Source organism: Podarcis liolepis (assembly GCF_965112155.1).
Source record: "Podarcis liolepis genome assembly, chromosome: 9".
Taxonomy (NCBI): Eukaryota; Metazoa; Chordata; class Lepidosauria; order Squamata; family Lacertidae; genus Podarcis; species Podarcis liolepis.
In genome coordinates, this window is record NC_139564.1 from 56,263,018 (window position 1) to 56,284,879 (window position 21,862).

The window sequence follows — 21,862 nt, forward strand, 5'->3', positions numbered from 1 at the left end:
GAAACAATTTAAAAAGCAGTAGCAGGAAGTCACCCATTGAGAGGGAGAAGCTGTGTCTTCATGGCTCCTTGAAAACTGAGCAGTGATGAGCCTAGTGGGCTTCTTTAGCAGGGCCTTCTGTTGCCTTGACCCTATCACAGAGAAAGCCCTGTTCCTCATGCCCATCTGTTGTGCTAGTGCCCATCTGCTGTTGTAGGAAAACACAGAGCAAGGTTTGAGTACAGTTTTTAAAGGTCTGGGCAGACTCGTATTGGTAGAGGTGATTCTTAATATATTCTTGCTTTAGCCTGTTTAGAAGTGCCCATCTCTCCAATTAAATTTCATTCATTCATTTTATTCATATACCACATTCCCACAAAAAATAACACCGCTCAAAGCAGCTTTCAGCAAAGAAAACAGGAAGACGTTTCAAACAAACACAGCAAAAACAATTGCATAATACAGCAAAACAATGACATAGTAACAATGTTGTAATAACATAGCAATATTATAGCAAACATAGCATACAAAAAAACCCCACATTTAAAGATGATAAGTAAAATAAGATTACTTAAACAATATGCAGCATCCAATAGCAAAAATAACAAGGGAGCTTCACAATTTCACCTTAGTCCCAGAAACAGACTCCCATGATGTTGCTCATTGACTCACTCCTGCAGGCACTTGTAAGGCTTCCAAGAGCCAAGGGTGGAGTAGCTGGAAAAACTCCATCCATGATGTTGCTCAATGTACAGTGGTACCTCGGGTTACAGACGCTTCAGGTTACAGACTCCGCTAACCCAGAAATAGTACCTTGGGTTAAGAACAGAAATTGCGCGGGGGCGCTGGCAGCGGGAGGCCCCATTAGATAAAGTGGTGCTTCAGGTTAAGAACAGTTTCAGGTTAAGAACGGACCTCCAGAACAAATTAAGTACTTAACCTGAGGTACCAGTGTACATAAAAGGCACTAACACTTTTTAAAGGAAGAGTGAATACTCAGGATCTCCTTAAAACATATTATTTCTCTCTTAATATTTCTCCATCAAGAGAGCCTGAATACGCCTCTTGGGCGTGGCGAATTAAAAATGCATTGGAAGGCCACAGAGATCCTAGCTTTAAAAAAAGCGCAGGAAGGCCGAACAAAGTAAATTAACCAAACCCCAGTTTAAATGAATTAGATTTGTGCACTGACTTGTAAAATATTCATGTAACAGGTATATTCCATCTCCCCATCTCCCAGCTCAATGTATCTGTTTCTCTTTCCTTTTCTCTTTGCCCAGATACATCAGAGTCAATTTGCCAAGTACGTGGCAACTATCCCTTTTCATAACGTGTTGTTCTCGCTGTAATGTTCTACTCTTCCCCCTTTTTAATGTTCTTAAGTGTATTTTATGTTTATTTCTGTACAGTGAATCGTACCGTTGCATTAACAGCCAGTTTAGTTTGTTCTCAAATTGTCCAATGTGCAGAGAAGCCTATGTAGGATAGGGGAGACAGACTTGTATGGTGGTTCAAACTGCGGAGCCTGTTTTAAAATCCAATCTGTCTCTTAAAAGTTGAACACATAAAAAAAAAATGTCTGGAGAGCAAATTGTTCAACTCCTGCTTGGTTGGGGCCCTGCATTTAAAATGTATTGCATTTTGTTATCAAAAAGCCATGCAGGGGAAAAATGCCACGTCAGTGTAAAATTCTATTGTGGGTGTTTGCCTTGCGCAAGACAGATAATTCAATACATAGAATTGTGTTTATTTTGAATGTAATTCTTTCTAAAAATAGGGTTTTTTTGAATGAATAAGTGGTTCACCAGTGAAGATCAGCGTCCACAAGCAAAAAACGTATTCGTTTAAAATGGAGACCCTCAACTTTTATGAAAGCCAGATTGAGTGGTTAAAAGATGGGGTTAGCTATAGGTGCATCTGCAGTCCATATGCTCCACGTAAAACAGTTTTCTAGGGAATCTATTTTTATTTCCACACAGATTGTAGTCCTTTCCCTTTCCCCTTTCCACAACATAAAAATCATGCAAAATCTGTCCTGCTGATTAGTGGCAATGGTAGATCCAGTGTCTGAATGCTAACATTGGCAGTTGTTTCTTTAAAGTCTAATGTATTATACAATAAACATAACCATATCAGAGCATCTTCCTTTTCAGTGGTAACAAGCTGTTGAAAAGTAAAACTTACTACTTAATTTACAAAGAAATTATACTAATAAAAATGTAGAGGGCAGATGCGATTTTTAAAATGCATCATTCTTGCCCTAAAGCTTGGCTTAAAAAAAAATGGTTGGAATGAGAGCTGAATCATTCTTTGTAATTGTTGCAACACAGTCTCTGTGGTATTATGGAAAATATATATGCAAAAACCAAAACACTTGTCAGCAATTCTTCCAAATGCAGAGAAAAGTTAGGATGTTCTCTAATGCTTTCTCATCTCTGTTAGTTTAATAGACTCAGGGCTTCATTTAAAGCTTTTGGATCCCACTAGCCACTGTCTTGAGCTGCCTAACCTTTTACCTTGAGTTTGGAAGTAGAGGTCACTGCAAAACTAGTCAAAGGGAAAACAGCCTGGCAGGATTAGAAGCATAGAATCATAGAATTGTAAAGTTTGAGGGGACCACGCAGGTCATCTAGTCCAATTCCCTGCAATGCAGGAATTTTTTGCCCAACGCGGGGCTCGAAAAAATGACCCAGAGATTAAGAGTCTCATGCTCCATAGCCTGAGCTATCGTCATTCTGTTATCTTCCTGTCCTAGCCTTAGCATTTCCCCCACTGTGCATAGCACCCCCAAAAAGGCTCTCTCAGATGTTCACTTAAACTGCCACTTGATTTATCCTTGGGGCTAGTCCATGATACCTGCTCAGTCCATTGTGCATGAGTGTACCTGGTGGTGCATTTAATTGGGATTGAGCAAACGTCAGAATTTTTCAGAATACTAGCAACTTCTGGTGCCTACATGTAATGGTGATCTAATTTTTAGAAGCTCAAGGGCACTAACTTTATTTGCTGCAATTAGGAAGGTCTTGCTTGGTGTGCACATCATTCCTCAGTATTGTTGGCACACTGGCTTCTCATTGCCAAAACAGCCAGCCCAGCCTTCCTTTCTTAGAATTGGAGACCCATCATTGAACGAGTCCTGTATAACTGCAGGGAATATCCATCACCCACAACTCACTCTGTGTGAGAAGATCTGGGACCCCTCTCATCACCTTCATAAGGAAACAATGACAAACTTGCTGTGTGAAATCCTGTATAGAGGACAAGGCCAGCAGAAAGGTGAGCAAGTTGTTGGAAACATTACTGAACCTCACTGGGAAAGTACTATTTATCTGTCTTGTTTTTACTTAGGAGCATGGAACGTATCTCATGGACAAAATGATTTTTGATTTTGATTTTTTTTTTAAAGGGTCTCATGGCTAGGCAGTGGAACTGGTCAAGCTGTTAAGCTGTTCACTCCCTTGATATTTTTTTAGCCAAAAGAGCTCCCCTAACTTTTTTGTCCACTATCTTTATACATTGGACCCTTGGGTTACGTTACCTTCGGGTAATGTAACTTTCGGGTTGTGAAGGCGGCACGCCTGGAAGTGTATACTTCTGGGTTTCACCACGCGCACATGCGCAGAAGGGCGCCTCCGGTTACAAAGATTTCGGGATACGGCCGGGCCTTCAGAATGGATCCCATTCATAACCGGAGGTACCACTGTACAGTAGAACCTCTACTTACGTCCCGCTCTAATTAGGCCCGTTCCAAGTCGTGACCATGGCAAACCCCGGAGTAAACACCGGGTTTGCCGTGATTTGCGCATGCGCAGAGGCGTCTGCAGCCATTTGCACATGCGTAGAAGCGGGCTGCCGCCAAATGCACCTGTGCAGAAACAGGCTGCCACTGAATGCACCTGCACACTTCTATCAGCACACTTCTATCAGCGACCTGTTTCGCCATAAGGACGGGCCTCCAGAATGGATTGTGGTCATGAGTAGAGGTCCCACTGTACTTCTAGGAGGAGAATTTTCTTATTTTAAGAAAATAATAAAAGCTGTGCTGGATCAGACCAAAGGCCCTTGTAGTTCTAACAGAGGCTAGCCAGACACCTCTGGGAAGCGAAGAAGGTCATGAGCTCACCAGTTCTCACGCCTCGTGATTCCCAGAAACTGGTATTCAAAGGCACACTGTCTCTGGCACATAGTACCACAAGCCTTCATGACTCATAGCCACTGATAGCATCATCCTCCATGACTTTGTCTAAATTCCCTTTGCAATCATCCAGGTTGGTGGCCATTGCTACATCTTATATAATAATTTTCTACATCTTACAGAAAATATTTTTGAAATTTAGAAATTGCCCTTTATTTAGAATGGCTTTCAGGACAGTATATGAAAACAATTAAAATTACAAATACAGTGGTACCTCGGGTTTTCGAACGTCTCCGTTGAGAAACATTTGGGTTTACGAACACCGTAAACCCAGAAGTAAATGCTTCGGTTTTCAAACATGCCTTGGAAGTCAAACATGCCACGCGGCTTCCGCTGAGTGTAAGATCCTGAGGCCTAGCTATTGGCTGTTGAGTTTTCGGTTTTCGAACGTTTCAGAACTCAAACGGTCTTCTGGAACAGATTATGTTAAAAAACTGAGGCACCATGGTACAATTTGAAACAAACCACCAGTGCAATAAAATTAAATGAAACCATTGAACCATCGAAATACTATAATCTATGCCTCAAATGTTTGGTTTGCTTTGGAATGTTTACACGACCAGTAAAGACCAGTAATTTTCCTAATTCAAAGACTAGCAATATTTTTTTCTTCCTGCCATTCCATTTATCATATTACTTGGCACTAGTGTGCTGCCCCTTACATATTGCATCTGTAAGCTTTGTGATGGCCATTACCAACAACCATTTTGGTGTGTTTGGTTCGTACTGATTTTCTGGTTGCCGTTCTTTCCCCTAGTTTCCAGTACAATGGAAAGCATTCTGGAATTCCAGTTCAGGTAGAATCAGAAGATGACTTTTTAAATTTACTGTCGGTTTTCTGTGTTGTCTGTATGGCATTGCTGAAGTGATAGTCACAAATGATACTTATTAGAGGTAATTAGTAAAAGGAGGAGAGGAGTATGGAGATCCAGAATTATTTATAGAGCCTAGATGGGAAATGGAGTATGGAAAATTGCACATTTTTAATAATACACTGCACCAACAGTTAAGAGACATCAGGTTGATGCCATAAAGACAGACATGTACAAACTAAGAAAAAATGAGTTTAATAATAATAAATCAGGTTTTAAAAGTTGACATTCAGACTGTGAATTACAGTTGCATGTTGGAAAAGCGTCAGGCCAACCCCTGGAATTTCAACTTAGAGGCTAATAACCAACACCCATATATTTGTAACCTAAGCATCGTATTCTGGTGCATCAGATTCCCCTCACCCCTTGCAGGTCATTGAGTTTTCCCCTAGTCTTCCCCCTTGCTTCTTGGTTTGCAGAGATCTGGTATGGAAAGAAGAGACTCCCATGTTCCAACTCAGGGACTCTAAAAATGAGTGTGCTATCACTGAGTACCCCAAGTATGATTTGGGGGCACATAAACAACAGGATGGTAGGCTGTTTGAGAAAGCTCATGTCATCTGTATGCTCTCAGAGGTATGAAGGATGAGCGGACTGTAAGTGTACTTAATAAATGAATGAGACCATGAAGAAGAACTAACAAAGCATACAATAACTGGGATAGGATGGACCAGTGGTCTGGCTCTCTATGGCAGCTGCATTAACTGACTGGAAGAGAAGAAGGAACTACATTGCTTGGTACATTACTTGGCAGTTATGGCCTCTCTGGTATCCTCCTCGTCCACTTCTAGGTAGTATGTTGGTACCACGTTTCAGGGTCAGTTTTAGTATGGCATATGCAATGGCTTACATACAAGATATTGGTAAGCCTTATAGCAATCTGTTTACATGTATGCATATAATGAAAGAGAATTGATTCATGCTGAAGACAATATCTCTTGTCAAACTGTGTTAATGTCACACTGAGCCAATGGTTTGGAACTCCGGCAGTTAAGTGCTCTAATGCATTTTACATTAGCAGTAGTTATGGGAAATCGTAATATCTTTATGCTCTGATTCGGTTAACTGTGTCCATTTCTTATGCTATAATTTTGTATGCACGTCTCATAAGTGATTTACAAACCAGAGACTCTGCGTCTGTACATAGAACAGGTTTGCACCTGGATCCCTTTGTGTAACAACACAGGAGACTTTAATTCTAGACAATTCAGTAAAGTTTACAGTATCTTTTTTCAGTTTTGCAAATATTTACCTTTCAGAGTCGTATGATTTCTATCTTATCTTTCAAATTACTTTGTCTTCCTTTGTTTTATGAACTGGTACATGGGCTTCCAAGACCTTTCTTTTCGGTGTCAGTGACCAAATAGAATTTTTCTTGTTACACAACTACTTGCTTAGTTCGTTCCCCCCCCCCCAAAAAAAATACATTCAGAAGACATGGCATCTGAACTTGGATCACTTGAAAATAGTGAATGTAACTATTTACTTCATCTTTCACTTGTGTATGTCCTTTAGGTGTGAAGTGGTTATTTTCCAGCTTTTCCAAGAAGTGTAGCATGAAGATTGTAGCCTCTTTTTTTTCATTACAACAAGTGATGAAGGGAAATTGCTTGGGAAATTTTATTTCCGCTAATGAATAGATAGATAAATATAATTAATGGCTAAATTCAGGTTTCTTTAAAATAAAAAAGTACACCTGCAGGTTTGAAACTACCTAATCAGAAAGTAGTGGCACCTTTTCCCCTATAAAATGACATATGTAAGAGATGAATTTAAAGTTTCTTTTAGAGAAGGGCAAGCAGCTATGTGCCCCTACATTTGTACCCTTGATTATTGAGGTCGAAAGCCTTGAGAAGACTCTTCAGACATTTGGGCACGAAGCCAAAGGGTGGAAATCCTCTTCTTGACTGCTACCCCATTCCACCCCTAAGGACAAAAAATTCCCTATACTTTTGCTTCGGAGAAGTGTATGGGGTAGCAGATAATGGAGGTCTATGTGTGTGTGTGCCTGAAGAACTGAGGCAGGGGGACCCCTGCTTGCCTCAGATCTCTTTGCAACAGTTCAAGAATCTCACATAAAAGAGCACTTCTGTTTGAATTGGTGACCCATATACCTAGTTTCCTTAAAAATAGGTTGCTTCTTAGTGGTGTTTGACTCTCTCTTTTTATAAGAACATAAGAAGAGTAATGCCGGATCAGAGCAAACGTCCACCCAGTCCAGCATTCTCTTTCCTTCAGAGTGTTGGACTAAATGTCTCTGGAAAGCTCACATGAAGTGCATGAAAGTGATGACCGATTTCTGTGGTTGTGGTCTCTGGTATCCAGTATTCATAGAATCATAGAATCATAGAGTTGGAAGAGACCACAAGGGCCATCGAGTCCAACCCCCTGCCAAGCAGGAAACACCATCAGAGCACTCCTGACATATGGTTGTCAAGCCTCTGCTTAAAGACCTCCAAAGAAGGAGACTCCACCACACTCCTTGGCAGCAAATTCCACTGTCAAACAGCTCTTACTGTCAGGAAGTTCTTCCTAATGTTTAGGTGGAATCTTCTTTCTTGTAGTTTGGATCCATTGCTCCGTGTCCGCTTCTCTGGAGCAGCAGAAAACAACCTTTCTCCCTCTTCTATGTGACATATTCAAAGAGAGCTTCCCTCCCAGACTGTTACCAAAGTCAGCAATCTGTTGGTTCTTCTTTGTACACTGGCTCAATGTTTCTGCAGCTAAGTTGTTGCATCATCTTGCCCTTTCTCTTCTTTGGGCACTGAGTACAACACCTTGCCCTTGCTGCATTAATGTTATCCTGGACTGAACAGCATGTACTCTCAATTTACTTTCTTTCTCGGTATTGGCTAACACACTTCCATAGTAAAATTGTTAATGGGTCGTGCAGCAAAAATCTTGGATTAATGAGTTCGACTTGTTCATGTAGCAGGTTGCGAAGGTTGGTGGCCAATAAAACAAGGAGAACATTTTGACCTTGCTGGAGTAGATTGTGGTTAGTTACTTACTGAAGCAATTTGAGTCTTTTTTTTTAGAGCAGTTGATAAAAACCACTGATGTAAAGTCCTTAAAACATGCTGCTCTTCATTTCTTGTGGTGGACGGTCTGTAGGGTAGTTCTGTCAATGCTTTTACAACTGAAATCATTTCCTTTTAATAAAGTCAGTTGCAGCTAGGATTGTAGCTAAAATGAGAGACAAAACTAAAACTAAAAATCTTTTTTAAAAATAATAATAATTTGAAAACTGAGTATACCACTCCAGCCCAAAACAATAGCACAATGAATACTGTGCATACTCAGTTGCCACAGAATGAACGTTTGCAATTGGAAAAATAAAATGTAATGGGAAGTAGGAGGAGAAAAATGAATAACTAGCTGGTACCCTAAACAAGAACACTTGCATGTTATTAATATTATTCATTAAAAAGAGTGCTTTTTGAGTACAAAACACTTAAAATGCCTTGCCTGAGGAACAATAATATTTCAAAAATCAAGAAGCTTTAATTGGAGCATTTGGTGTTAAAAGAGTCTGTGATTTGAGCAAGGGAATGTAGAAGATCTCATGTTCAGTGCTCAGCAGATCTGGTTAAAAAGGGTTGCAGGTAGCAAGCCTGGGAAAGCTCTTGGAGAACTTCCATCCTTCAGAATGGGCACTACTGGACTAGTTGAAACAATGGCTGTTGAGCCAAAGACAACTTCACATGTTGAACAACATATAGAGCCAGTTAAACTGGGGTCATATCATGACAAAAGCAAAGTGTATGCACCATGGTTCTGTCATATCAACTTCAGCTCTTGCCTGCTTCCATCATAAGCATTTGAAATGACCAGCTGATACTAATTAACTTTGCAGAGCCAGAAAAGAAATTCTAAGATGGGTTGCACTAACTGGCACAATGTCGCAAGCTGTTAATATTGTCCTAATATTGCAGGGATGTAACTTGTAGATAGGTATTCCTGCAAAGGCATGGAGCCCAAAACCTGTTACTATTTTTGCAGCAATTGGTAGCCAGCCATTAATCTAGAATGTTCTGTATGCAAATACTGATGTAGTCACTCTTCAGATGGCATTTTTAAAATAAAGACCTGGTAGGTAGCCATCTGGTTGACGAGCCTACTTTGACGACATATTTTATGGTATACTTAAATGCTTGGATTCCATAGTTTTATTGATCTTCTAAACCATATGTTCAGATGCTTTAGACAAATTAATATTTTGATGACAATTCTTAATGTACCTTTTCACCTTGTGTTGGTAATTGATTTTTTTATTTTTTGGAAGGGGGGTTGCTGCAGATCTACAATAAGGCCGAAACATCACAGGCATGGTCAAAAGAAAAAGTACTTTTCAAATTGTTACAGGTGTTAAATCGCAAAGCCAGTGAGGTGCTATCTGTTAATATCATCTTCAGTGTGACACAATGAGAATCAGTTGTTCCCGGCTGCCATTGTTACAGATTGCATTTACCATAGGAAAGCATGTGGTTTTTGCATATTCATTTATCTGCTGTGGATCCTGCTGCTAGATTTTCCAGGTCTATCCTTAAGTTAAACAAAAAACCAGTGTGTATTTTGCCTGCATATTTTTTTTAGAACCATTCTCACATCCTCGTGTAACTATTTTTGATGAATAACTTGGATAAATACATTGAGGGGTTGTTTATCAGATTTACGGATGACACTGGACTGGGAGAGGTGACTAATGCTGGAGAAGATAGAATCAGGATTCATGGTGACTTTAACTGATTGGAGAACTGGGTCCATACTAACAAAATGAATTTCAGTAGGGCCAGGTGTCAGGCAGGAAGAACCAGCAGCACAAATATGAAATGAGGGACACTTGGCTTGGCTTCATAGGAGCTTCAGCAGCAGAGTGCAGCAGGAGAAAAAAGCTAATTCTATTCTAGGCTGCATCAGCAGAAGTACAGTGCCCTCATCAAGAGAAGTAATACTACAGCTCTATTCTGCCTTGATCAGACCCCACCTCAAGCACTTTGTCCAGTTCCAGGCACCACAATTTAAGAAGGATATTAACAAGCTGGAACATGTGCAGAGGAGGTGACCAAGATGATCAAGGGTCTGGAAATCAAGCCTTAGAACAGTTGTGAGAACTGGATACGTTTAGTCTGGTAAAGAGGAGACTGAGAGGAGATATGATCAGTGGTGAAGCTGCATGCTCCACTACTGGAGGTGGAGAGCAGGCAGGGGCGTGGCTGGTGCCCCCCTGGGGCGTGGCGTGCGTTCTGGGAGCGTGGCGCGCCGCCTATGGGGCATGACACCTGGTGCATACGCGGGTGCGTGACATGTGTCCGGGGGGGGGGGCCGCTGCGATGGCACCCTACCAGAATAGTGGTGCCGGGGGTGGTCCACTCCCTCCACACTCCTGTTCCTCCACCAGTGGATATTATAGCCATCTTCAAATATCTAAAATCACATGGAAGATGGAGCAAGCTTGTGTTCTCCTGCTACACTAGGCTTCACTGGTGGTCAAGGCACTTGGGTACACTTGAAATGGCAGTAAAGCAAAGCATCTTGATAACACCAGGGTAACAGCGCTTAGTCTTGGTTTGGATTCCTTTGGAAGATTTTACTTGTATCTTACGGCCTTTTGTGTAATATTTGAGTTGATCTATAAATGTAAAAGTTGAGAGCAGGGCTCTTTTTTTCAACAGAAACTCATGGGAACACAGTTCTGGCACCTCCTAGGTGGGTGCCATTGTCATTATAAGAGAACAAAGGAGGCGTTCATGGGGAGTTCCGGCACCTATTATTCTAGAAAAATAGCACTGGTTGAGAGTATGTGGAGACATAGTGTTACACTCCAGCAGACAGCTAAAGCAACGGCCCTGTTTCAGATCTCCAGAGAAAACCACCCCACCCCGCACTGATACTTTTTCAGAGCCTAGCTCTCTGCTTCATTTTCTGTTTTTCTCCTGAAAAATGCTTCTATTGGTTACTACTCAGCTAGTTTGTTTGTTCTCCCTGGCTACAGTGGGGAGCAAGGGTGAGTCATCTTTTCCAACTATCTCCTAGTCATCTTGGGTTATGTACCTATTTGCCTGTTGTGTCCCGAACAAAGGATGTACCCAGCCTCATTGACAAGGGACTATTAAGTCACCAGGAGTACTCCTGGCTCTGTTAATCCTCTTCAGTCTAAACCTCAAGTTTTGCAGTGTATTAACATAGGACCACATTTACTGAGGCAAGGAAATTGGTGCCCCAGACCCATAAAGTACTTTAAACAATGGTTTTGGGGGGTGTTTTTCTTCTTTGACTTAAATTCCGAGTCAAACCAAGGGTATGGTTTGAAGGCTGCATCTCTGGATCAGCCTTTGTTTGAAAAATGACACAGGAGATACCATCTGCATTATTTCTTTATTAATTTTTTTTCCTGACCTTCCTCCCCAAGCAGCCCTCAAAACGTTATAACAGTATAATTTAAAATCAATTCAAAACATACTTAAAATATGCAGAAACTATGAAAAGCCATCTAAAAAAAATTCAAGTACGTTTAGAACAGCTTAAAATGTATAAAAGCAAACACATACCCTCCCTATTCTATTATATGCTTTGTAATTCTATCTTTAACAAATACTTTCCACCACTTTTCTCAGAAAAGGCATTAAACTAGCCAGTGTAATTTCATAGTTTCTCCCTGGATCCATTCCCAGTCCTTCCTAAGTCGATCATAGTGACTAGTTAACATTTTTGTTAGGTTTTGATCAGCAACCTTTTCCAGCCGTGGGCTGGTCCACCATCCCTCAGACCATGTGGTGGGCCAGACTATATTTTGGGGAGAAAATGAACGAATTCCTATGCCCCACAAATAACCCAGAGATGCATTTTAAATAAAAGGACACATTCTACTCATGTAAAAACACACTGATTCCCAGACTGTCCATAGGCCGGCTTGAGAAGGCGATTGGGCCGCATCCGGCCCACGGGCCTTAGGTTGCCTACCCCTGGCTTAGAACATCAACTCGTCGCTACTGTTGGCCTCTGACTCCCTTCCTGGAAAAGTTAGTACAGGCACAGGGATTTGACTTGTATCTTCTGTAAAGATAGATGCAAAGAATTGATGCAGCTTCTCTACAATCTCCTTTTCCTCCTTTGGCACAAATTTGACTCTCTTGTCATCCCAAGGTTCTACTGCCTCCCTAGCTAGTCTCCTGCAACTAATGTCTTTACATAATCTTTTGTTGGTCTTTGTGGGTGGTTTTGTTTGTTTGTTTGTTTGTTTGTTTAGCAATGTGCTCCTCAAATTATTTTTTTAGCATCCTTATTGCCAGCTTGCATTTCTTTTGCCAGAATTTGTGTTCCGTTTTGCTCCGCTCATTTGGACAAGACTTTCATTTTCTGAAGGAAGCCGTGTAACCTCTAATAGTTTCTTGACTGCTCATTAACCACATTGACACCATATTGGCACCGCTCGTACTTTTTCTGATCTGCAGTATAGATTCTAGTTGAGCTTCTATTATTGTGATTTTGAATAACCCCCAACTGTTCTTGGGAGATTTGACCCTCTTTGCTTTGCCTTTCAATTTTCCTTTTCACTAGATCCATCATTTTTTAGACATTTTCTCTTTTGAAGTCCAGTGTGACTGTGTTGGACCACTGTCCAGCAAACCATGTGGGTGCAACCTGACATTTGCAGCCTTTGTACAATGCAGGCAAGTTGCCAGGCATTCAGCATACCCACCACAAACCTAACTATATCCTCTAATGAGCAAGTCGCCCACTACTAGGAGATCCCCACTCCTTGGAGAAGTACAGTGGTGCCCCGCAAGACGAATGCCTCGCAAGACGGAAAACCCGCTAGACGAAAGGGTTTTCCGTTTTTGAGCTGCTTCGCAAGATGATTTTCCCTATGGGCTTGCTTTGCAAGACGAAAACGTCTTGCGAGTGTTCCGATTTTTTCCCGCTCCCCCCTTTTTCTAAGCCGCTAAGCCGCTAATAGCCTTTTAGCCGCTAATCCGCTAAGCCTTTAATAGCCGCTAAGCCTTTAATAGCCGCTAAACCGCTAATAGCGCTAATCCGCTAAGCCGCTAATAGGGTTGCTTCGCAAGACGAAAAAAACGCAAGACGAAGAGACTCGCGGAACGGATTATTTTCGTCTTGCGAGGCACAACTGTATCCTTAATGTGAGGGAATAGTTGTTTGCCTCCCAAGAAATGGTTTCCTTCTACAGCAGGGTTTCCCTTGGGTCTCCAGTTGTTTTTGGACTACAATTCCCATCATCCCTAACCACTGGTCCTGCTAGCTAGGGATGATGGGAGTTGTAGTCCAAAAACAACTGAAAACCCAAGTTTTCCTGAAGACCATTTTCCTGTTCCTCAGAGTTATACTCTCCTTCCCCAAGCAGAGGAACTGGCACCCTGGGAATAAGTTACCACTGTCCCATTTATCAAAGCTTCATTCACCAATCCCTCTAACTTTCTCAGCTGCCTTGAGGGGGCAGAGTTGTTCCTTGGGGGTCAGGAGCTTATTGTACTGAGCACGCAGCCACAACCTCTGTCCAGGGGGCAGAGAGTCATTCGTGGGATATTGTGCACAATACAGAGCTCCCACCCCCTGCTGGTATTCTACCTGCATCCTTGTTGGTCTTGTTGAGTTTCTTGGATTTGGAGCTTGGAATTGGTTAGGCAAAAAAAGCGGGCAATGGAGAGTCGTCTGCACTAGGCTCCCAGCCCTGCGGCCAAACTAACACAGTTGCCTAACTGACATGGCTGGCCTAACTGACTTTGTCCTGGGCGCTTCCCTCTTCCTCATAGAATAGGCTCATTTGCTGAGAGTGCTCTCTCTCTAGCCTGGAGTACTTTGTATTCAAAAGCAAAAAGCTTCCAGAAACGGGCCGTTTTATTGTCATCTGCGTATTGTCTCCCAACCTTACAGCAGAGAGAGGCATAGTGTGTGCAGTCACTATATAATCCGACAGTGTTCTTTTCCCTGGTTCACAAGTATAATCCACTGGCAGATAGGAGCTTTGTCTGCTTAATAGAGGGCAATACCGATCTCATTTCATTTTGGAGGCTTGGTTGTGGTCTGGGAGGGGGGCATTTCAGTTGAAATACTGAAGTGAAACAAAAGGAGAGTGATGAAATGATTAGGAGAAGGGGCTTTTAAGTTTTTTAAAAAGCCAGACCCTTTTGAAACTGCTGGTGGTTTTGGTAGCAACAACAGAGCTCTGCTCACTGCCAGCTGTTCTTCCTTCCCATGGTCAGTCTAGGAAGGAAGAATGGAGGTAGTGCTTTAAAATAGGGGGAGGGGGAGAAGGAAAAGTGCAAGGAAAAGACCATAAGGACTCCCTGATGCAATTGCAAGCCACCCGCTCCTGAAATATCTACCCTCAATTTGTCGCCTGTGAATGGCAGAGGTCAATTGTTCCTCGCTCTGGATGGGAGAAAGATTGGGTAATGTGCCTTGTGTGTTACTATCAAACTCATCTTCTGCCTTCAGAAAATCTCTTCCTCTCAGCCTCTTACTAAAACTTAATTGTGAATCTAAGTTTTAAGAAAAAATGGTGGTGCTATTACGTGGCTGTTACTGAAATTAGAATAATTCCCTATAAGAGTGTACTCAGATGGCTGAGTGCGGATCAGTTTGGAAGTGAAACTTGTTCCTTGAAAATTAGGGTAGTGGATTCTACATACAGTGGTACCTCGGGTTAAGTACTTAATTCGTTCCGGAGGTCCGTTCTTAACCTGAAACTGTTCTTAACCTGAAGCACCACTTTAGCTAATGGGGTCTCCTGCTGCCGCTGCACAATTTCTGTTCTCATCCTGAAGCAAAGTTCTTAACCTGAGGTATTGTTTCTGGGTTAGTGGAGTCTGTAACCTGAAGTGTATGTAACCTGAAGTGTCTGTAACCCGAGGTACCACTGTATTCGGGGGACATTGTAGGTATGCAGAAGGGCATATATTTGTGAATTAAAAGAAAATAACTCTTAACATTTAATTATTATTTTTTTTAAAAAAAACAGAACTGAATGGAAGGGACCTGTGAGCTTTTAGATTGTTTATGGCAGTTAAGCATATAAAGAGAAATAATTTAGTGAAATCAGAAGTCATGCAAACTGTTTATGTGTTACAATCAAATCTATGGCTGGGAACCGTGAGGCACAGTGTTAATATGTGAGTTGAAAAACACACCCATAGGAAAATGGGAAGGGAATTAACCTGCTTAAGCCCCTAAAAACTTGTAGTAAGTATCCTGGAAGCAGAGAATTTGAGTTGGGGGATGCCTTTTCTTCTCCAGAACTGCATTCTCTCAGCCCATCAAGTTTAGGGTCAGTAGCCCTCCAGTGCAGGAGGGAAAGTCCTGCAGCAGTTTGGTAAGGAAAAAATACATTTGACCCTTTTTCTGCCCGCTCCCCATTCACCCACAAGAAGCCTATACCAGTGCTGCGAGACTTGGGTTCGGGGTATCTGAAGCCATAGAGAGGGGGAGCACTTCTTAGAGTCTGGTGGTAAGCAATAGCCTATCATTTCAGAGTCTAGTTTTGATAAGGAATGGTAAGGATCTAACATAATGCTTCTACTCAGCAGTTTCAATTATTATTGGACAGCTGAAGGGATAACTTCCTTAGTCCTGAAATTTGTGGAATTTTCTTTTGTTAATTGCTACATTACGATCACAAGGTCATTATTGCATATCTGTTGTGACGTTTCCCTTTTTTAATTTGACAGTTGCCAATCATGATTTGTGGTCTTGCTCCACAGTTCCAGTTCCGAAGCTTGTCTCTTGTCCGCATTGCTGGCCTGGAAGCCTGTGAAGGGTTCCAGAGGCTGAGCTCGCAAAGTAGTGGGTAGTAGTTGGGCAGATGGTGAAGCAGCTCAGTCTGCTCCCAAGGGACAAGTTATGCATATTGTGGAGCTAGGCCAGCATTGTCGGCTTTGCAGTCCCCATGGGACCTTATTGGTTCTTTCAGTCACCTGATTCCTCCTGGGATGTAATCTGCCACATTGCTGTCCACCCATCTGCAGTAGTGGCACTGCAGAGCTGTTAAAATTAGGCCAGCGATTCCTGCTGCTTGCAGGGAATAAGATGCCTTGGTCCTACTGCCAGAACCCCAGCTGCCTTATATCTAGTTTCGTCCTTGTTTATTTAACGAGAGATTTATTTACAGCATTCAAGTTGTGCCAGTAACCATTAAATGTTTGTCGGGAAAGTGATGTGATACTTGACTGAAAGAGGGCAGAGTCTGACCCTGGTTGCGTAGTGGGGCTTCATGTCCCTGATTTTTCCTGTATTTGCATGTTACAAAATTGGCGCTGTAAGCACAGCATTCAAAATTCGCCAGGCACATTTTGCATGTGGTTGGCAGCCACTTGTGACCAAGTGAAGATGCCCGGGTGCTAGGATGGCACCTGTTATTTCCAACATCTGGAGGTGCATGCCTGGGGAACCTTGGGTCTTGCCTGTTTTCACACACTAACAACACATCCTGTAAAATTCTATCTGCGGTATTTTATCTGCACGATCAGAACAAATTTTAGGAACCGAAAGGTTGTATTGAAAATATGACTTTTGAGCTATCTAACCCGAAAATGGCAACTAGACATTCCATTTTGGTGACTGTAACCCTGGTTTAAGGAACCATTTGGTGCCTAGCTTATATACAGTGGTGCCTCGCAAGACGAAATTAATCCGTTCCGCGAGTATCTTCGTCTAGCGGTTTTTTCGTCTTGCGAAGCAACCCTATTAGCGGCTTAGGGGATTAGCGCTATTAGCGGTTTAGCGGCTATTAAAGGCTTAGCGGCTTAGAAAAAGGGGGGGGGGAGTGAAAAAAAATCTCAAGACTCGCAAGACATTTTCGTCTTGCGAAGCAAGCCCATAGGGAAATTCGTCCTGCGAAGCGCATTGAAAAATGGAAAACCCTTTCGTCTAGCGGGTTTTCCGTCTTGCGAGGCATTCGTCTTGCGGGGCACCACTGTATCTGAGTTTCTAACAGTGTATATGTACCATTTATGTAGCACATAAAGCAACCCTTAAGATATTATTATTTTTTATGCACATTTGGTAGCCTTTTAATACACATTTTTGTGAATGGGAGCCTCTGTGTGCCTGAAAAGATTACTTGCTCAGAAAAGCTTTGTAGGCCTATGTTACTACAATATCCTTTTCCAACCCTGGCATTCCCACAACGATATTCCAGCAGCTTGCCAGTAAGATCTATAAGACGAGAAAGTTTCTATTAACTTGATAGTCCATTAAACGGAGACTATCGGAACTGGGGCTACCTCCTGGGACGTGCTGTGTTTTAAAATGCAGCAGCAACCATTCTGCTTGTTCTTGATTTCAGAACCTTTTAGCTGAGAAGGTGGAACAACTTATGGAATGGAGTTCAAGGCGCTCAGTCATCCGCATGAATGGAGACAAATTCAGAAGATTTGTGAAGGCCCCGCCTCGCAACTATTCGGTGATTGTAATGTTTACAGCTCTCCAGCCGCAGAGGCAATGTTCTGTTTGCAGGTACGTTTATACCCTTGGAAGCAGAACTTTTTGGTCTTCTCTTTTGATCATCTGCCTTCAGTCAATGTTTTCCCATTTATCAGTTCTTTATCTGTTATGTAGTCAACTCACATGTTTGTGTTTATCTGTGAGATACAAGTTGAATGTTAATTCATTAGTTTCTATATTCAGAGGACATTTTATGCTCCATTTACAAATTGCAACAGTTGGGTGCTCTTTAATTTCAGGTTCTTTGGGTTACATATGTTTGTGTACACACACACACACACACACACACACACACACAGACACACACACACTTAAACACTTAAAAAAGGCATTCATTATTTCACAAGTTGACTGACTGGTTTCTTCAGAGATCTTTGCCACAACTTAATACAATTTCAGGGCTTTTCGTAACATTCTTCAGCCTTCCTTCTATTGTTTTCACTCGGTGATTGCTGTGGAAAACGTTGCTCGAGTCTATTTAACGAGATGCTCCTTAAAAGCTGCAAATTTTAACCTGCAGTAGTGTAGACTGGATCTTGTAGTTTTGTAGGGGAGATACAGCCCCATGTAATAATTAAGCAATCTAAATACGTGGGCACATAAAGCACTGCTTTTCACGTTGCAAATAGCTGAGTGAGAGCATACCTGTATTCCTTGTATATTTGCTGTTTCCCCTATAACACGTTGTTGTTGCTTTTAACTGCATATATTTTGTCTACACATCAATATGGAACCCAGATCCCCATGGCACATACAAAAGTTCAACTTTTTTTTGAAGAACACATATGTTTTTGGGGATGCCACAGGTATGCCCAATATACAAGTATGCATGCAACATCGGAAACAGCTCTTAAGACATCCACTAAGGAATCACAGTTGTTACAACATTTGTCAAACTGTCAGTCATCTGTGGCTCTTCCATGAAGTTACACATTTCCTTTCCAGGACTCCTTGTTACTGTTTGGTTTCACAATCAGCTCCTTTTTTTCAGCATGTGAATTCTCAACAGGCCACTGCAGCTCTTTTTTAGAATGACAGGTTGGCATGATGGAATTGGCTTTGCAGTTGGAATGTGGCTTATTGTTGCTGAGAAACTGTATTATTCTCGGTGGGCTGAAGTTCAGGAACAATCGGAACAGCTTTAAATGGTTGCGGTTCTGATTATTATGCAAAATAGCCAGTAACACATTCCCTTGTGTTGGTCTGTGCATAAATCTTTTGTTACTAGGATTTAGTGCTGTACAAATATTGTCATTTAATAAGAGGATACCATTTACTGCAGTGGGGGAGAAAAGGGCTTAAGGTTCATCCTGCTGTCTGGCATGGCAAAGACCCTGAACACGTCCCATTAATTTCAGTGAAATTCATTTCCAAGTAAATATTAGGACCGCAGGCTTAGTCATTTCTGCATAATGCAGCTGGACATCTAAAATAAGAAACAATTAACTCATTGCTTCTAGTTCAAAACGTTTAAAACAAATGTGAAATTGAGATTTAGCTTTGCTGTAGGGTACAATATGAATTAAATGAAGCTGATGTCGCTGCACCTGAAAATAATAACATAAAACGGAAGTTACTCCAATCACCAAGTAATTAAAAGGCAGGAGCTGTACGTATAATAGAGAAGATGAATACAGAGTGCTGTGTTCAGTGCATTTTGGAGTTTTTGCTATGAACAACCTAATGGGCAGTATTCAACTAAACAGTTCTGCTAGTACAAGCACTTTAGACAGTGCAACAGAACTTCCTCTCCCTGTGCTGTATCCCCTGAGTTCTGGGTTTCCCTCCAACCCTCCCTAGAAAATTTAGGGGTTGTATGGGAGTTCACTGCATGCCCCATAGTACCTGCACTAGTGTAAATGCTTAGTTAGAGACTGCTGAATGCATCACTGACTGAAGCTACTCTTTTGTATAGCTCTCTTAGACAAGAAGTTGTTTTCAAAGTAATTGTACACCACATATTAATATAGTATTTCTCATATGAATTTTTTCTCTTGGAATCTCTGTACTTTTTTAGCAAAACATTTTTATTTAATAAGCATGCAATATTAACTTCCTGCATGGAGCTGCTCTGAAACAGTCATATTTGATCAATGCATAGGAAATATCAGTGGGCGGTTGTTGTTGTTTTTCTGTGTAGTTCATCCTTGGGCTTTAAGGTATTTCAGATACTGAGGATGCATTAAGTTGTGAAAAGTTCATAATTCCCTTCAGCATATGGAAATAGTTTTAAAAGTTTTCCTTCCAAGGGTGCCCAGAATACCTCTGCTAGCAAGACACAGGATATATTTGGGGCTGAAATATGTGGCAGTGTGTTATTGTTTTACTGGAAAGGATGTGATGTGCAGCTCTTTTTAGGAAATTGAGGCATGTGGTCATACCATTGGGTGTGGAGTACAGTGTATTGAGAATCCCATTTTCATATTTTTTTTCCTTCTGAGAGTTTTGTGGCAGTATGGCTGGGAAGACAAATCTTGCGTTGTGGGTAGTGCATGTGGGAATCTTCAGAAGTCAAAATCTTTGCCATGTGTTCCAAAAAAAGAAAAATGTGTGTGAGGGGAACAGGTGTGCATTCTTCCCCCATCCTCAATGTTCCTGCACACATCAGGTGTGCTCCATGTCTCTTCTCATTTTGAAACTGGAATGTCTGAAGGGGGTTGTAAGCACATTCAGTTGAGCGTGCTTAGATTGTGATCAGCTACCCTGACAGCTCAAGGTTAGAAGTCTCCTTCAAACTGTCCAGATCTGATGGGAAGTTTCTCCAACATGGATGGAGGTCAGAAGACTGCGATTGGGCCTGATTCTTGCGCCTCCACTCCTCCTACAGAGTTTATGCCCCTCCCACACATTCTTTTGAATGCATGAATACAGCTGGAGTGACAGCTGAATGGTTGGAGGACCAAGGCTTCAATGCTTCTCATTGATCCATGTCCCTTCTTGGGATTAGCACAAGGAGAATAAATTATGCAAATTAAGTTGGCCCAGCTAATTTGCTGAACATACTCCAGTTACGGAGCACTATTTTAGTGCATTTGTTTTTTGCAGAGATTTGTTAGTATACATCCATTCATGGCTGACTACAAAATGCTACAGGATACCTTTTGAGTATTGCTTTTCTCATCACTTGTCAAGAAGTCAGGAAGTTAGTCATTGGGTCATGATTCTGCCTACCATGTTTTAGAAGTCTGCATTAATGGAGGAAGTCAGAGCATTTGTTAGGTCTGTCCCTTATCATTAAATCTCAGTTGATCATCTCGAAGCTAATGATTAGCTCCATGGAAATTACTTTTTCTGTAATGTAAGGAAACTAAGTGAAATTATCAGATTTGCTCAGTGAATTTAGTTACTTCCTGTACAACTGTGTGGAAGTATGATCATCAAAAAACGAGGTACCTCTCAAAAACATGTCAAATAAAGTGAGTCTAGTTTTTAGTCACTCTTTTATATGTTGCATCTTCTGCACTTTATAGGATCTGAACAAGTTCTTCATTCTCTGACCCTTTTTGTGTGGCAATTCAGCTGCTTGCTTGGACCTCTTGGAGCTGATATTTTGCCAAATTCCTCCTATGCATCACTGTAAGAAGATTGTTAAGTCTTCCTTATGACAACACACTGATCTTGGCAGGCTTTCCAAATGCCCTGAAGCCCAACTCAGCCACAGAGACAAGCCCTAGCTCTCCTCCCTTAAGTCTGAACTGATGGAGTGGGAAGCAGCAGCACAGGCTCATTGCAAAATCTGAGGATTTGCCTACCCTTCATCTGAGATGGACAAGAGGGGGAGAATATTTAATTTTCAAATGGTTCCAATGACAGCAAGTGATACGGCTTCTTTCAGAATCAGGATGATGTTGATGTTATTAGGGTGTCTTATTAGACCAAGTATTCAAACCTACGCTCAGCCATGACTCTCAGCCAGTGACTGCTTCTCAGTTGTTGTAGGGATGAAATGAGGAGGGGGAGAACCAGGTGCGCCACATTGAGCTTCTTGGAGAAAAAGGTAGGATATAAATGCAATAAAATAAATAAATGCATTAAAAAAAAAACTTTTTAAGGCTCAGCACAAAGTCTGGAGGTTCCCATATTCTTCTCATTAACCTGAAACAGCCTTCCTTCTTTCTGCATGTTAATGCAAGAACCTTTTCAATTTTCTCATTAGCATAAAAGAAAATAAAAATACAGTTGCCAGTAGTGAGCTCGTTCTAGTTCCCCTAGGTATAATACATGACTAGATGTATCACTTGAGGCTATTGTTCATGCAAAGCTATTGTAAGAGGAAGTGTGAAAAGGAATTAACATGTTGTGTGCAAACTTGACCTTTACAGTGGTACCTCGGGTTAAGTACTTAATTCGTTCC

General features: G+C 41.6%; 1 protein-coding gene across 1 annotated transcript in view; it reads left to right on the forward strand.

Annotated features, from left to right (window-relative positions):
• Positions 1 to 21,862, forward strand: part of TUSC3 (tumor suppressor candidate 3) — a 125,452-nt gene that overhangs the window by 24,058 nt on the left and 79,532 nt on the right. The window contains exon 2 of the mRNA XM_083460095.1: positions 17,351 to 17,520. Coding sequence (XP_083316221.1) covers positions 17,351 to 17,520 — 170 coding nt within the window. The remainder of the gene's footprint in view (positions 1 to 17,350; positions 17,521 to 21,862) is intronic.